The sequence below is a fragment of the Bombyx mandarina genome, chromosome 18 (genome assembly GCF_030267445.1).
Source record: "Bombyx mandarina strain Sakado chromosome 18, ASM3026744v2".
Lineage (NCBI taxonomy): Eukaryota > Metazoa > Arthropoda > Insecta > Lepidoptera > Bombycidae > Bombyx > Bombyx mandarina.
Genome location: NC_143224.1, coordinates 2,981,294 through 3,000,001, shown reverse-complemented (window position 1 = coordinate 3,000,001; position 18,708 = coordinate 2,981,294). Strand labels below are relative to the sequence as shown.

The following is an 18,708-nucleotide window of genomic DNA, read 5'->3' as shown; positions in this document are numbered from 1 at the left end:
TCTATATTTTGAAAGTAGTAGTTCATTTTTTATTTATTTAAACGACTAGGGTTGACTAAAGTAATGGAATATGCTATTAAAAAGAAATATGTGCTGGTAGCAAGGGAAAAGTCTAATGTTGTACTTTTGTGTGTTGCAATCTCGCACGGGTACATATGTACATCTTGTATTTTACTCCCGTAAAGCAGTTCTGCTTTCCGGTTATGGAGAGTAGACAATGAATACACACAGTCATGAAAGAGTGACCATCGTAAAACGACCAATTAGGGTAGGGCCATCGTAGGAAGAAGTGTAATTTCAGCACACTTCGCTTCGTTTACAGATGTTAAATTCATATCATACCACAGTTACGCTGCGCTATTTTAGTGGGTATGTGTTTTGTATTTTACTGCTTACAGCTAGACACTTTTTAAACTTGTTTCTCATTTAAGAGACGGGCCCAAGAGCTCATCCATCTAACTAGCAGTAAGGACAGAAAAGTTGGAAGTAATTTTATTTTGATTGCAATAATTAATTAGATTAATTGATACACAAAGGCGGATTAAAAGTCCCGAGCACCATAGGCAATCACTTTATCGGCGCCCCTATACCGGCCATAAATGGTCATCATCTATCTATTTATATAAAAATGAATTGTTGTTCGTTATTCTCGCTAAAACTCGAGAACGGCTGGACCGATTTGGCTAATTTTGGTCTTGAATTATTTGTGGAAGTCCAAATTAGATTATAGATCAGCATTTAGGTCTTAATCGTCGATATGTTATTTTCTTTATTTATTTAAAAATTCTGAGCTCGCGCGCCCCTTGGTATAGTAATCGGCAAACTTCGTGAGCAAATGACCTTGACTGCGCAGAACCGAATTTTAGATCACTTTGGTGGTGAGGGTGAGGCGCGACGGCAGGGGAAATCGTATCGAGCGCGTTATTGGTAGATCAGTCGAACCCTGCGTCCCGCACTGCGCCCTCATTCCGCTTGCTCCCAAAAGTACGCTTGCGTACAGTGGAAAGTCTATCGTTATTAATCGTTAAGTTATTTGTTATAATTGCTTGTGGACTTTGTTACCATTGCTATTTGTTGAGTGTTTGTTGATTTTTTATAAAACATACACTATGCCGTGACAAACTGGTGTAGTACTTAAAAGAAAGGGTAGAAAATTTGTGTACGACGTATATTGCTTCTTTATAAAACATGGGAAGAATGATATGGAAAAATTAAAACAGACTTCGGAAGCAATAAAAACATTAGTGAGTACTGTTAGGTGCATTATTAACGAAGCTAAAGGCTCTGGCTTGCTCGCCGTGTTTCGGACTCCGGGTAAGAAAAGATCAGGGAAGAAGAAAGTTACCGGAATGGATAGTTTCGTTCAATCTGTAATAAAAAGATGTAATCATAATAACTACATAACAAGCAGCGAAACTCCGTACCGTAGAAAGGCTTCGAAAAATTTAAAGAAGATATAAATTTTAATGGCTCGGAATTAAGCTTACGACGGATTATGAAAGAGCTAGGCTTCAGATGGAAAAAAAGGACAGAAAATAATCGGAAGCTGGTAAATGAAAAAAGTAACATTCGATTACTACGAATCGAATATCTTCAAAAAATAATTAATTATAGACAAAAAAGAAGACCGAATCGACCGAGTTGTAAACTACGCCGATGAGCCCTATGTCGACTCATCACGATGATAGCGACTCGGGTGATGAAAACAGTGATGATGATGATGGTCAAGATTATGATAACGAAAAAAAAATTACAAATACCAGCTTCGCTTCAACTGAACCAAGACCTGGCAACAGCTCTAGTTTTGACTTAATAGAAGGAATATCTATTTTACCCCAAGATTAAATTATTACAATTATTAACCTATATGTTTTGTTGATGTTCTAATAAATATATAAATAAATACATATGTTGATTTTAATAATTTAATAGCATTATGACGCAGAGTAAGTAATGTTTTTGCACGTGAGTGTACCATGCGCAAACTTACCCCCACTACGTCGACAAATGCTCAAGAAGTTTGCCGGTTATTATACTACACGCCCCTAGCCACGTGCCTAGTTTGCCTTACGGATAATCCGCCTCTATTTATACACATTTCACTTAAACTTCACATAGTCGACGCAAGTGAAGCCTCGATCGGAAGGCTAGTGTTAAATAAATTAGGCATCTCAGACCAAATGGACCGTCTGATAATTTTATCATCACCATGTACGCTTCTATACCATTGAACGGGCGTATTATCTTCATTTATTAAAGTATCGATTTGATCTAAACACATCCCCTGTGAATTATTAAAAAGCAAAACTATGTCGTAGGTCATGCTACTTTCCAGGCCATCCCTCGCTTTGACTTTCAAACCTAATCGCAAAGCTACTTTACTGTCGTTTCCACCTGGATTGTATTGTGCTAAACGTGCGAGCTCGGAATACGATTATAATACCATTATTCTGGATGGGTGGACGAGCTCACGGCCCATCTGGTGCTAAATGGCTACTGGAAACCATAGACAACGTAAATGCCGTAACCAAACTCGAGACACGAGTTCTAAGATCTCAGTTTCTACAGTACAACGGCCGCCCCGCCCTTCAAACCGAAACGCATTACTGCTTCACGGCAGAAATGGGTAGGCTGGTGGTTTTTTTTTTATTGCCCTTGTAGGCAGACGAGCATACGGCCCACCTGATGGTGAGTGGTTACCATCGCCCATGGATTTCAGCAATGCCAGGGGCAGACCCAAGCCCCTGCCTACCGTTAAGTACTCTCTACAAGCTTCGTCTGAAGAAGGATATGTCATAGTGCTCGGGAAACACCGTAGCAAAAAAGATCTCTGAAAACGCACTGTGGATGAACGCAGTGGCTCCAGGTAGGATGGATGAACTCTACTCCGGTGGCGGGTGGTGCGATGGTAAAAACGAGATGATGGTATCATCTCAAACAATTCCTCAGAGCTCTCCCCATGGATCATACGGTACAAAATAGAGGGGGAACCGAAGTACCTCCGCAGACCCAGAGGTTACAAATGGCTCTTACCTGTATGGGCTCACAACAGGCCCTACCGTTCGCTTTGTACTCCACGGTTTAATTCGTCTAATCAATTCCTAAGTGCGTGTTACATTTTTACTTGGCTTGAACCTAGTAGAACCCAGTAGCATAGTATAGCATCGCATCAATAAACTTAAAGACAGAATATTTTGACAATTACCATGATTGAGTGAAACATAAAATGACTATATTTTTTACATGCAATTTAAATAAGTTATAACTGAGGGCGCAGTATAATTCAACTCCGATTCAATGTTGACTATTCGCTCGCTAATATCTTAGGAAGTAGACCGTTGGAACATCATAGTTTAAGAAAAAATTAAAGTGGTATTCAAATCAAAATATTTCGGTATGCCACACCGGCTTTCTATGGCGCTATATCAATTATCCGTAGTAAGAAACCTCTTTGCTTATTTTTTTTTAATTATCAATTAGAAACATATTTACAACATCAAGTGTCACAAAATCCTTAAAGGCTTGTGTGCGGTGTCTTATAAATTCGCCTATTGGTTTATACAATTCAGTTACATAAAGTTATTGCAATGTTATTTCTGTATCAATAAAAAGGTGTTTTTGGTATATAGCTACTATCTATTTAATTACAGACAATTAGATGACTTAGATCACTTTGAAGTGTTAATAAGGTAACCGCAGTTTTTCCGCAGATTTCAGTATTTGTGCATGAAAAACACCTGGCCGATGAAAAAATATCTTATTTCTGGTTATAGTGGTCTGGTCTGTAATCTGGTATTAAAAATTACCAAAAAATAAAGACCAACTTTAATAAAAATTTAATCTTTAATGCAGTTAAAGACAATTAAATTCGCATTATTAAGGAAAACTCGAGAACTTCCTAAAGATCTTGATGGATGATTATAGGGAGTCTGCCCGTCTCACCACAGCGGGGGTGGCCCTCGTCGTCGGAAGGATAAGGAGGCTGGGTCTCGACGTGGCGCTCAGTAAATCCGAGGCTCTGTGGTTTCACGGGCCGCGGAGGGCGCCACCCGTTGACACCCACATCGTGGTTGGAGGCGTCCGGATAGGGGTCGGGGTGCAGTTGAAGTACCTCGGCCTCGTGTTGGACAGCCGTTGGGCTTTTCGTGCTCACTTTGCGGAGCTGGTCCCCCGATTGATGAGGACGGCCGGTTCTTTGAGCCGGCTGCTCCCGAATATTGGGGGACCGGATCAGGTTGTGCGCCGCCTCTACGCGGGGGTGGTGCGATCGATGGCCCTGTACGGTGCACCTGTATGGGCTGAGCCGCGCAACCGGGCCACTATGGCTCAGTTCCTGCGCTGGCTGCAGCGCACCGTTGCCATCAGGGTCATCCGCGGGTATCGCACCGTCTCCTTCGAGGCGGCGTGTGTGTTGGCGGGGACGCCGCCATGGGAGCTGGAGGCGGAGTCGCTCGCTGCCGACTATCGGTGGCGCAGCGAGCTTCGTGCTCAGGGCGTGGCGCGTCTCCCCGAAAGTGAGCTGCGGGCGCGGAAGGCCCATTCTCGGCGGTCCGTGCTCGAGTCGTGGTCGAGGCGATTGGCCAACCCCACGTGGGGGCTACGGACCGTCGAGGCGGTTTACCCAGTCTTTGATGACTGGGTGAATCGTGGCGAAGGACGTCTCACCTTTCGTCTGGTGCAGGTGCTGACCGGGCACGGATGCTTCGGGAAGTACCTGCGCCGGATAGGGGCTGAGCCGACGACGAGGTGTCACCATTGTGGACACGACCTGGACACGGCGGAGCATACGCTCGCTGTCTGCCCCGCTTGGGAGGTGCAGCGCCGTGTCCTGGTCGCAAAGATAGGACCTGACTTGTCGCTGCCTGGCGTCGTGGCGTCGATGCTTGGCAGCGATGAGTCATGGAAGGCTATGCTCGACTTCTGCGAGTGCACCATCTCGCAGAAGGAGGCGGCGGGGCGAGTGAGGGAAAGCTCTCCTCACTACGCAGAAACCCGCCGCCGCCGAGCAGGGGGTCGGGACCGGGGTCGTATCCGTGACCTGGCCCCCTAAGAGCTAGGGGTCCCACCCGTTTTGTGCGGGGAGAGACCCAGACGTGGGGTGGCGTGCTTTGCACGCTCACCCGCAATAGGAAGCCGGGTGATGGTAGACCGCGTTCCCCCGACCGCTCTGGGGGAAGGTGTAACGCGGCGCCATCAAAGCGGGCTCTCGGCCCGCTGAACGAGGGAACCGGTGGTCGTGTCGCTGGCGGCCGCCGGTCCGGCGTCCGTAGGACGGTGGGATGGATGTAATGTGCTCTGCGTCAACCCTGTCCCGCCGTTTCAATAGCCCCGACTGGGCTCCGGCCCGGTCCGAGGTAGGGCGCCGGTTGTGAGCGGCAGGAGTTTTTAGTGAGGTTCAACTCCCACATACCCCACCTGCCGCGCGGGTGGGGATCCGGCGATTTTCTCCTGTGGAAAAAAAAAAAAAAAAGATCTTGATGAAACTAAATTGGAACAAGTGGGTACACCGATTTTCAAATAAAATTAGAATTACCAAAATGTATTTATCCATTAAAAAAAAACCGTCCAGGTAACACACAATAAAAAAACAGTTGAATTGAGGACCTCCCCCTTTATTGAAGTCGGTTAAAACTTAGGGATTATTAATATTTAGGTAGATATAAACAGATACAATTATGTTCACACTTAATACGAGCCTATAAAAAAAATCAATAAAAATCGAGTTTGCCACATCTTGACATTTATGACTCGATGTCTCAGAAGGACAAGTGGGGTTTTATATGGAGTGTACTCGTGCGTTTAATCCCCATGGCCGGGAGGACACGCCGGCGCCTTCTTCGCTATCACCATCGTATATTATCTATGGAATAGTGATTTATTTCAACCACGGATCTGGCCTGAAGATCCATTTTGAAAGGAATTACGACGATGCAGTCTTTTCAGAGCTGTATATTTGTTAGAAGAAAAATACCAAATTGTTGGATGTCCTCAATTTAGTTATTAATTTTTGGAGGTATTTAGGCAGACGAGTTCAGTCTTGCCCGATTGATAGTCTAACATCAGCGGGCGTTGAAGTGTTACAACGTGGAAGCACATACGATCAAGTCACTTTATTACATGAAGTTGAAATTCCAATGAATGGTAGCTACCAAAGCACACCAATTCTGAAGATTTCTGCCAAAGCAAAAGGTTTTTTTAAATCAGGAACATGTAATTAATTCAGACAGCAACATTACAATGTTTTAGTAGTTTTAGTGATGGTAACCCTTACGAGTAGGTACAACGAACTCACCAATGTCCAGCGCGAAGTCATTTGTAACAGTTTGTGGGGCTTGCTAGCTGCTTCCTCGTGTCAAGGTGGGTGGCGGATTAATGTTTAGCAACTATTTTCAAACACAGGCTGTTTGTCGTTTAAAACACTATTCAACTTAAAGTAGTTACTTCATTAGAACTACTAGAATTCATTTTGGAGATATAACAGCATAAACCGTTGGCAATTCTTCCAATGCTGTTGGTAGCTTAACCTATAAACGAACTACGTAGACCGAATTTATAAGTGGCAAGTAAGATTACATTAAAACTAATTGTTATACCAAAAATCAAATCCCAGTTCACCGATAATATAAGATAAGAGAAGGTTAAATACTGAAGGGGCAGTTTTTCAACGAAATTTTGACAAAAGACAACACGCTGTATTTACCTGTCATGTCGCTCGAGGGAAACTGGTTAAATTTCGAAGACTAATTATTACATCAACAGTACGCGAGAATACCGCGGCTAATCAACGCGATGCCTACCCACGATTATATAAATAGTAATATCAAATTAAACTTCAGCATCGTTTCGGGTCCCTTTCGTACTGTGCTTTATTGGGGAGACCTTGAATGTTGCATAATGATCTCAATCACTTAAATGCAAGTACTTATATAAATTATTCAATATAACTATAGAAACTAACAGTAACAACATTTTATTGATGTTAATTGTAATAACGTTATAGAACTTTTTTTTCCTTCCAATGCTGATTAGCCTTGGGGGCTCAAGCCGGAGGTGTTGCTAATGGCCTTAGCAAGAGCAGTGCTTCGCAGAATCTACCACCGGATCGGAAACGCAGCCCACGGAGAAGATCCGGCGAGAAACTCTGTGGGCTGTGTCTGTGGGTTAATTTACTAGCCGAGCCCTTTGTCACCAGCGACGGGTTCGGCGAGGTACCTAAAAGGATCGTTAATGGATCGGGAGGATTCGTAATGACGTGTTTAGGGCATAGAACTTAAATGATTTAAGTCATTTACCATATAACATTCACCCTTAAGCGAATTTTTAAGGCACTATCCACAAGCCTAGTTTTATGGCACTTAATGTTGCAAACCCGTGAAACTGTTTGTGGTCGATAGTTAAAAAAAATGCTATGAGTATTGAAATAAAACACAAATTGTACACATCTAATGAATCTTATTACATTTTTATTCACCTCAATCTATTATCATAAACTTATTGTTTGTTTATTTTTTATAATTATTCCTTTAATAACCAAACAATATGTACTTCTAACAACTAATTTATTACAATTTATACGATTATATCTTCTGCTTGCAGTTAATAATCTATAGAAGAGATAAAAATTAAAATGATGAAATTAGCATAACTAGCTTGTATATGTAGTTTTTATTTTTTTAGATTGCAATTGTAAGCTGTCTGGTGTTTTAACGTAGCAAATGTACATTGGATGTTAAGACACACTGCTCCAAACGAATATGGAGTAAGATAAGGCACCACTGATCCTCATAGAGCGGAAGTGACGTAAAAAGTGACTCCTAAAATGACTCCTCGCAATCTATCTAATACGAATATTTTGTCGGTCCTGGCTTATTCGTTTGATTATGAAAATCTATCTAAAATCAATCGAACTAATTTTACCGGTAAATAGCTTATGCGGCGCCAAGAGGTAATTATTAATATCCTATACCGAACGGAGGACACAATTAATGTAAATTCAGTCTGTGTTCACGACAAAATTATGTTCCAATATATTATGATAAAATCAGAAATTTAATGACCTCCTTTGAAGGCCAAGTCGCGACAATAGATTATCACTAATAATATAGGCACTACAAATATTCCTTTGCTTTTTCAAACCAATTAGCGGGGAATGAAAAACAAATAATAATTTCATCAGAGCAAAAACGGCCAAGTAAAACTTTACATACCGAAATTTGTACGAAATAAGACGTCATTTAATATTACATATATTTATTTGTAGATTTTATATGTTTTAGTAAAATCTATAAATCACTTAAGTTATAATGAACATTAGATCGATTTATTTATTTTTTTGTTTAATAATACTATAATTACATATTATAAAAGAGAGCTACGTGTGACCGTACACTAATAAGGCGATTTTGCCTTATGGCAATAAACTAATATCACAATACAGTAGAATCCGGATAGAGCGACAATTAGATCGTATTATCAGAACAACGTATAAAACGTAACGATCATTTTAATAGAAATAACTTGACAACTGTAAAATATATGTCCATTATAATTTTTTCATAATATGTATCACACTTATAGGAAATAATTTCCGACTTGCGAATTAATGCTGTTTAATATTTAAAAAATTAAATATTTAAAAACGTTTAAGACGCTGGTCTTTGTAGTCGGAAATTTTATTGAAAAATTACATCGTTTACAACAGTTTCATATTAAATATGTACATATTATTCTTCTGCTTCGCTAAAACGGTTGGTCATCACATTCTTAATTCCACTGTACATTTATTTATTTATTTATAAAATTAATCGAGTAACTAAGAAAATCTTAATTATACAAACGTATTTCTAAAACAAACCACAATATGGCTAAATACGTAATTGTGAACTTAGCTCTTTAGTAATATATAGGACTTTAATCTGATCACTGACATATATATTCCATGACAACAGCATCTGATCGGGAATAAGCTACACGCACCCCGGGAGAGCCAACGCATTTGCTAATGCCGCGACAGGTAAACGAGCTTACAGCCTATGTGACGGTGAGTGGTCAGCCAAGCAGCTCTCAAGACCCTCTTCAAACTCTCATTTGAATATGGATATGCCAAAGCACTCTGGTAGCACCGTGGAGAGTTTATCCCGGATGGTTTGTGGTAAGCTGGTTTCATGGAAACTGTTGTCCCAGTGTGGATGAATTACAGTACGATTTCACCATAATGTCGAAAAACATCTCAAATAATTCCTCAGAGCCATTGCGTGTTTATATCGAAAAACAAAATCATATGTTTTCTATGGCTGATTTTCTCTGTTGTCTCCGGTTGGCTTCGTTCTAATACACACTGTATCCTCAAAGTTCATGTTTCATGGACTGATTATAAACTGTGCTAATTGTTTCAGTTCCGTATTGTATGAAAAACTAATTCACAAAATTTAATTTCTTGATTGTTTGATCTTGTGCTTAATTCTTGTCGGTGTTAACATTAATGCTAATATCCCCGGGGTTGCAACTGTGTATCAGTATTGTGTAGGCGGGGTCATCATTCTTTGGTACTTCGCTGATATCTTCGGCTGCCTGCGCCTTTGGGTCGGACAATTGGCTACCCTGATGATCATCAGGCTGATGCCCTCCGAAATGGACTGGATAGTGCAGTTTCAGCTCTCTCGCCAACCTGAACTTGTCCCCGCAAATTGTACACCTAGAATAATAATCATATAGTTAACATTGGTTGAGATTACTGTTATTATTACTATAAAGTATTAGCAAGTATTAAATTTATTATGTAGTATTATATTGTGGGGAATGTATTATCATACTGTTCTTTTTTATTTTACCTTAGAAATTATATTTCAAGGTGGGTGGCGCATTTACGTCGTAGATGTCTATGAGCTCCTGTAACCACTTAACACCAGGTGGGCTGTGAGCTCGTCCACCCACCTAAGCCATAAAAAAATTTGTTAAAAAAAACTAAAAACATAGGCTTTTATAGAAAATCCAACTAAAAAATTGAAAATAAATTTTAATAAATTTAAATTAAAAATAGTGTAAGAAAAAAATATTTTTTTGTAAAAAAAAAGCGTGAGGTGCATGGTATCAGTAGTTATAAATATTTTATGAACAGATATGAGTAGAAGGGTTATTTTGATAATATCCTGAAAAGCACCCCACGCTTTTTTACAATAAAATCATTTTTTCTTACACTATTTTTAATTCAAATTTATTTTTCATTTTTTAGTTGAATTTCATTTTCCTCAATTTTTAAAAAAAATTTAATTGTCATCCGGTCCTTAATAAGTATGCCAAATTTCGAGTTAATCCGACGTTTTGAAGGGGGTCAAAATCATGTTCAAAGATTCCGTTACATACTTTTTTTTCTTTTTCTTAGATGAGTGGATGAGCTCACAGCCCACCTGGCGTTAAGTGGTTACTGGAGTCCATAGACATCTACGACGTAAATGCACCACTCACCTTGAGATATAAGTTCTAAGGTCTCAGTATAGTTACAACGGCTGCCCCGCCCTTCAACCCGAAACGCATGACTGCTTCACGGCAGAAATAGGCAGGGTGGTGGTACCTACCGGTGCGGACTCACAAGAGGTCCAGTAAAAAATATTATATAATTTACCATTCATTCATCCATAATTCAACCAATAATTAAAAAATCATTTTATTTTCAATGTCATCCCTAAGAAAATCATTGATGTGATAATAATTGTCACTAATAAGATTATCTTCTAGTTTTTTCTTAAAATGAAAATCGTCTAGGTCTCTTAATTTCTTTGGTAATTTATTAAATATCCTAACGCTCATACCGAGTATAGTATTAGTCTTTAATGTAGTTTTAAAAATTAAGTTTTGTACTAATAAAAGGGTATTAAAAAAAAAAAAGGCGCCACCGACTGGTATATGTTCTGTCCGACGTGTGAGCGCACGTGCTTGAGCAGGTCGTTGCTCTGCGTGAAGGCGCGCTCGCACATGTTGCAGCGGTACGGCTTCTCCCCGGTGTGGATGCGCTCGTGCCGCTTCAGGTGGTCTTTGCATGTGAACCTGCACGTCACGGACACGGAATACTGTTTAAAACAACTCAACGACAGAAGCAATCGATTCAAAGAATAGAAAAGAATGTGTATGTACATATCGTCCCGACAATCTTTTTATTTGCACATTTTTTTAGCGGTAGGCAGCGACTTGGCTCTGCCCCTGGCATTTCTGAAGCCCATGGGCGACGGTAACCATTCACCATCAGGTGGGTCGTATGCTCGTCTGCCTACAAGGGTAACATAACAAAAATTAAAAATTCCCGCCAGGTGCAGACGACTTGAAGTCTGTCAAGTGGCAGGCACACTCAAATCCTATCGAACCTCTTACAACAGAATTAAATGTCTTCAGTGGCGTTGCCATGGTGACCAAGTCGTTAATAAAACAAGGATAATCAATTGTTGAGAACGAGAAAATATCGTTGTACTATTTTAAACAAGAAAGATGTGATTTCTTTTTTGTTTCTATCTATGCTGATAGGCTCTCAAGGCTATTTCAGATTCCCCTTGACGTGTAAGTGAGCTCACGGGGCTCAAACCGGAGTGTTGCTAACACTGGCCCCAGCGAGAGCAGTGCTTCGCAAATCTACCACCGGATCGGAAACGCGACCCACTGAGAAGATCCGGCGAAAAACTCAGTGGGCGGGTGCAATTACGTGCTAAACATATCGTACGGAGTACCTAAATTCCACCAGACAGACCGTGGGAGCAGATGAAGGTGAGTGCCACTTTTTTAACCGGCGTGTTTTGAATGTGCTATATTGTAAAAAACAAAAATAGTTTTTTTCCCTAATGTGCTGACCATACAAAATAAAATGAGCATTAAGCTCATTCGAGCTTTATAAGCCCGTTTTAAGAAATCTGTCAAGAATATTTATTATAAACGTTTGATATAACATTTTTTTTGTAAATGTATTATTTGGAGAATTGCGATGCAAAGCAAACTAGTTATAGGACGCCACCGTGTTACATTGCGTGCATTGCAAGAGTATTATTTAAGGGGTACTGTGTGCTTAGTGCGCTCTTTGTATGTAGTTGGAACAGCGCCCCTAGCGGCAAACATTCCAACTCCATACAAAGGACAATGCCCAAAAGTGGGCCAACTTTATGTCAAAACTATTTATACTTGAAAAACTATGCCTTATTGTTTTACGTTGTTTAGTTTATGTATCAACATTTCTTTCGCCCTGGCATTGTTTTACAAAAAAATCAATCACTTGATAACATCCCAAAACTTAGTGCCATAGTTTTTAAATTCGCCAATAGGCAAAGGGCTTAGCCCATATAGCCTTATAGTAAACCTATATGCTGCCAAACGAGAGTTGTTTGTGACTTAAACAACAAATTAAAAAAAAATAACTAATGGTTATAATTCAGACTTTTTAGTTTATTTTTGTTTAATTCAATATTTATATATTGTAATAATAATTATTACTTAAAACCATGAGTTATTTTATTTCATATTTTTAGATATTAATGATTCCATTAGTAAAAATCTCAATAGCCTACCATTACTCTATTCTTATTATATATGATCAGAGAGTTTTGGCAGCAACCCGAGTGAAGCGTCACTTGAAGTTTTATTTTAATGTTTTTTTAATAGTTTATTATGATGTATAATATATAAATTGGGCGTTGTTTTGTGTATTAAACGTCAATAATCGTTGTTCACGATTATTGAGGCATTGGAATAAAACTGTGGCTAACATAGCGGTGACTTTTTTTTTTTTTTTGAAGATAAACGTGTCTGCGGAAATTCATGCTCACTCAATGAGCTATTCATCGAGTTGACGTCAAAACTCCCAAAAATCAATAAAAAGAGATACACCGGCTTTTTATTGACATAAAAAATATAACTACGACAGACTAGGCTGTATAGGCTACGCTGTTTGCCTGCTTATTGGCGAATTTAAAAACAACAACAACAATATCGTTGTCGGCTTCCGGATTTTCATTTCATTTTATTATTATTATGAGGATATAATAAAAATAAAATGTAAGGGCTTATTTCTAGCAACATTAACCACAATTAACTTATTTAATACTGTAGAAAATGATGAAAGCGATTATTGATTTCGAAAAAAACAATTAACAACTTAATTTTAGCTGCAGAAAAAAATAGATTTCTGTTAAACCTGGGTGAGAATATAAAAATAGTTTTCTGAATATGAAACGATATTTCTTTGTCTATCAAAATAAGTTAAAACCATCATGACGCGACAACTTTTTTAAGGGGCCCAAACGCCCATAGAAAATGGGCATTGTCCTTTGAGTTAACTTTTACGTTATCGAAAACGTTAAAAAACTCGCACTAAGTCACAGGTGAATCGATATGCTGGTGGGGAACATCGAGAGTGTGCACCGCCCTGGCTATTTTTGCCGGAACTGTTAAGAAAAGACTGAGGATGGTAAACTTAAATTTCTTGGTTTGCATTGCGAAACATTACCCTGCTGTTAAATACAAAGTCACCCACCTTCTGTTGCAGGATTCGCAGGCGTATGGTTTTATACCAGTGTGTATTATCAAATGTTTCTTCAAGGAGCCTGGCTTGGTGAACGCAGAGCCACACTCTTCACATTTGTAAGGACGCAGGCCCGTGTGGGTTGACATGTGACACTGCAATTGTCCTGAAACAAATGCACTATTCAAATAGAGTTTACTAGACACGGCAAAGTGCATGAGATGGGCAGCTTCACGTCACCGTCACACAATTAGAATCAGATTCGTAATTGGCGACTGTCGTGGTTCATCAGTCTTGCAAAACTTACAAAAATGCAAGTAGATACTGTAGAAGATGGGAAAGAGAGATCATTGTGTATCGATTTGTCGTCGCAGAGTTGGAAGCAGGAGATTACGTCCAGCTCCTACTTCCAAACTGGTTCGGTCCCTTTTCCTACCCTATCTTACATTTCCGTTCGCAGAGAAAATAGCATGGAATATATTGCGATCCAACTGTATAATGTTCCAAGGACCTAACCCACCTTCACTGGATTTTTATTAATAGTACCCAGATTTCTTAAGTCTAGATTAAAACTCTTCGCCATGACAGGACAACGGCAAGACAAACGGATTGAAAAAGGTCTCTAAAAAGTAAAAACCTAAACAATGTAATACCAATTAATTTTAAAATTACCTTTAGTACAGAATGATTTGGGACAGGAGTTGCAGGTAAATGGTTTGACTCCGGCGTGACGAAACACGTGCTGCCGTAGATTAGAGACATTAGCAAAGCCCTTCCCGCACTCCGAGCACAAGAATGGGGTTTCACCGGTATGTATTCTTATATGGTCTTTTAAGTTGCACTGCTGAGGGAAATCTGAAAAAATAAATATTAGATATTAATAAAAACCACCATGTGTCTGTTTGATTTACTTATGCAAGAAATTAAACATCTTTGAGTTATATTAACAAAACATAATATTTATAAAAATAAAATTCTTGGGATTGATTTGTTTACCAAGTGCCCTAGAAAGAATAATTCAGGTGAAAACTGTAATGTTTAATCAGAATGATTGATTCAAAGAAATAAATAGGTTTCCAAGTTAATAGTTTCAGAATAAAGACTACTTGTACAATGAAACAAAAATTCTGACAGCCCTTGAATTATGTTTCGTGAAAGACATCATACAATATGATACAAAAGTAAGAAACAATACTCTGACAAGGTATATAAAAAAAATCAAACTCTATTTACAGCTTTTCTGAAATGTATTGTTTATACAGCATAGGTTACATTCTTACTTGAGTTTTCTTAATTATTCGAAATTTAATGAAGTAGATAGCATACGTTTGTCAATCGATGAGTACTAACACTGCTTTCATAGATAAGATAATGATACATTATTAAAATGGAAACTTTGAGCTCAAATCTCAGAGTATATGGTGGAATGTTGAAATGTTGTCATGTTGTAATTCTCCATATTAACAGTACATTGTTAATAAATATTGAAAAATCAAACCTTTTCTGCATATTGGACAGATGTAAGGTTTTAAAGCACCATGATTACTCATTACATGGGTAGTCAAATGGTCTTTCCTTACAAATGATTTATGACACTCTCCACATTCATATTGCCTCTTTTGTTCATGAATCTTCATGTGTCTACGTAGTAAATGTTTGTATGTAAAACTTTTAGAACAAATATTACAGATGTAACTCTGAAAATTCGAGTTTTTATGTTTCTTCATATGCATGGCCAGAGATCGGTGTTTCGAATATGATACATCACAGTTCGGACACTGGTATACTTCTTGATTTTCAGAATGACTTTCAGTCTTTATATCTAATGTTTTTTTTATGCATACTCCAATATGTTTTTCATATACTTTCCTTTTGAAAAATACTTTCTGACAATGCAGACATGTCTGCCTTTTTTTCTTTTTTGGTGGAGAATTTTGTATTTTAAATTCATCCTTAAATTCACTATCTAAAAAGCTGAAGTTACTATTGTCTGCCCCGTCTTCATCTTTAGGTAATATATTTAAACCAAAATCATTTTGTGTAGCGTAACATTCAAGGTCATTCTCAAGTTTTAAACTGTAAGTATCATCGGGCAGTTCATGCTTCACATCGAGCTGAATTCTTAACAGTTTTCTGAACTCCTCTTCAGCTTTTATTACTTGTTTTTGAAATGTGTAAATCATTTTTAAGGTCATCACACATTTGTCACAGAGTTTTTGAGGGAGGCCATCTCCTTCCTGCATCTGTAATTAAAACAAATATATCATGATATTGGATACTCCAGAATAAATAAACAATAAAAGACTTCATTGCGTTTTCTGTTGTGTATAATGAGAAAACAAAATTGAAAGTCCTTAATTTAATAAAATTATTATTTTTAACAAACTGAACTTTCTTTTTACTGAATGTCAAACTTCACTGAATGACATATAAGAAAAATCCTTTTTATAAAACTAAATCATATGGGACTAAGTTATTAGCGAACTGAAAACCAACAACCAGTAAATGTCCACCACCTCCTCTCACTATTCCCAGACCCCCGTATTATAAATGCTTTTATTAAGTTTATAACTACTAACTCTATAAAATTATAATTATATGTAGTGCATTATTCTCTGTACATAATCTTTATTATAATATGAAAGTTTATAGTAACATTAATTTTGTGTTAGTCCCAGGCACCATTATTATTGCCAAAATTTGATACTTTTCATAATATAAAGTGTTTAAATAGCTCGACAATGTTCCATGTGTAGCCATAACACGACACTGGCAGAAATTGCTGAAGTTTCGGCAGATAGCCATTAAAAAAAAAAACTAAAGATTTTTAGACTATGAAGGTTTTTCTTTACAAATACATATACTAATAATCTCTGTTATTTTTTTTGATAAATGACTGCTAAAAAGAATCATGACAAGGATGCATACACTGTAAATACTTTTTATTAAATCGGATAATTGAAACTTAAGACTTTGTGCCTCTAGATCAGAGTTCCCCAAACTTTTTTGTGTCGTAGACCCCTTGCCATGTTTTTCGGTGTTGGTAGACCCCCTACTTACCTGATATTGATTTCCTGTAAACTTCTAACTGTAGTAAAGTTTAGTATTAAAAACTTAAAGTAAAAACACATGTTAATTTATACATTTATTAATTGAATTTAAATTAAAACTACTCAAAATAAAATTTTGTATCTGTTAAGTAAAATATACGTAACATAAAATAAACTATAAATAAAATAACATAAGCAAAAAGTCAATATTTTTAGTGAGAAGGATGAACCTGATGCTTTAATAATAAATTTTCAACATTTGGTGTCAATTTTGTAAGGGTTAATCTTAAATCTCCTCGGCTAATGATGTCTTGATATTATAAGATAGTATGATGAAAGTAAATAGGTACTATCAGTGTATGTGTTGAGATCCACTATCGTGGACCCCCAAATTTTTTTTCGCTGACGTAGTCCCCTTGCAGGTTATCATAGACCCCTAGGGGTCGATATAGACCACTTTGGGAATCACTGCTCTAGATGTTATATTTTTGCAACTTTACCGGAAGTCTTTACCTTACTTCACTATTTTGTCTGCAAACAACTAGTTTTATGGTTACCACTGTAATTTATTTCGAATTCATTCTATCAAACTGATAGTTTCAGATCTCTGAATCACAGGTATTTTGTTTTCATATATGTATGTCAGTGAGGGTAATAATAGTTAAATAATCTAAATGTTAGTTAATGTTTAAATCATTTGATGATGATTTGTTACACGTAGAAACTTGAACTACCCACAAATAACGTACTGTTTAATGTCTGTTAAGCGTAATCTTTTACATTAGTTGCACTGCCTTAGTTTTAGGATAAATATGATCATCTTACAACAGACAACAGAGAGTTGAGTGTGTGTCAGTGACTTCTTGAACATTGAACAAGTAAACAAGTTGATTTTTCTACTAGGTATTTCTGATAGGCATGACTGACTACCCTTATGATGAAGGCAGTGATATCCATTTGCCTGATTTCAAGCCAATTAAGAAATACACTGTTCTTTCATGAATTGAAGATAATACCAACTAAATTATTTACAATTTTTATAAACATTTTTTTTACATAAATCTAGTATAGATTAATCCAGTTTGAATTCTGTGTCTCTTGATGATAGGATCCCAAAATTTACACAATAGACAAGTTTTCAACAACAGTAATTAAAAAAAGATTTCTGTTAAAACTAATTTTTCATATTGTATCACTACTTTCTACTTTAATCATAATGATATTATTTATTGCTGCAAATTCAAAATATTTTAAAGAATACATTTTAAACGGTGGTAGCCGTGTTTTAATTTGGAATTACATGATGATGGGTACATTAGTAAATATCAGTAAGTGTTCAGCATAGCAGAGTACCAAGTGACACCATAACCAGAGCAACCTAGTCTGGGCCGGTTCATGATGGTTATGATCCTCGGTCAAAAGGAATCAATAAAAAAGGAGAATTTGTCAATGTGTACAGTAGGGTGCATAGAATTTATATGAAAGCATAAAATTTCTAAAATTTGTTTTATAATTTACAAAACATGATAAGACACTAATGGTTGAAATCGATTAATTCTAATGAACAAAGTGCAAAATTCTGTGTTAAGTTCGTCGAATACTTTTTGTTGAATTTTGGAACGGGTTTACATAATTTAAATAAATAATCAAAGGTTGACGTCTTTCGAAAATTTGAATGTATATTAATTATCTGATAATAGATACAACCATTTTAATAATCTTACCCGTGTATTTGTACACTTCTGAAGCATTTCACTAAGTTGCATGGAAATATTTTCTTCTGCTTTCACTTTTTCATACAAATTAATTAAAGTTACATTTTCTTTCATACAAGTACGACAAGTCAAATTGATATCCAACATTTTAAAACTTATGATTTTCAATTTTATAGTTTAAGAGAAACAACGTTTGTGTACATGTTACTTATGTACCGTACTTTTACTTAATTACATATGTGCTTAATGCATTGTACTAAAATTCTTCAGAAATATAAACAAAAAACAACAAATTAATGTCAGAGACACAATATTCCTTTTTTTAGTATGGCAATGGGCTTTATTGATACACTTTCGTGCGTATCAAGTTTTTGTAAAATAACAGATAATACACGAAAAAATGATCAATTATTTTAGAATCTAAATATGGACTATTTGGCGAAAATGC

The 18,708-nt window shown here is 37.3% G+C and overlaps 1 protein-coding gene across 1 annotated transcript; it reads right to left on the bottom strand.

Moving 5' to 3' along the window:
* Nucleotides 1–7,435: 7,435 nt before the first annotated feature.
* Nucleotides 7,436–18,593, bottom strand: LOC114244457 (uncharacterized). The gene is made up of 6 exons (XM_028176295.2): nt 18,270–18,593; nt 14,994–15,738; nt 14,168–14,350; nt 13,508–13,661; nt 10,897–11,043; nt 7,436–9,694 (listed from the first exon to the last, which is right to left on the bottom strand). Exons 1-6 carry the CDS (start codon nt 18,405–18,407, stop codon nt 9,457–9,459), a joined length of 1,605 nt encoding a protein of 534 aa, XP_028032096.2. The 5' UTR covers nt 18,408–18,593; the 3' UTR covers nt 7,436–9,456.
* Nucleotides 18,594–18,708: the final 115 nt, after the last annotated feature.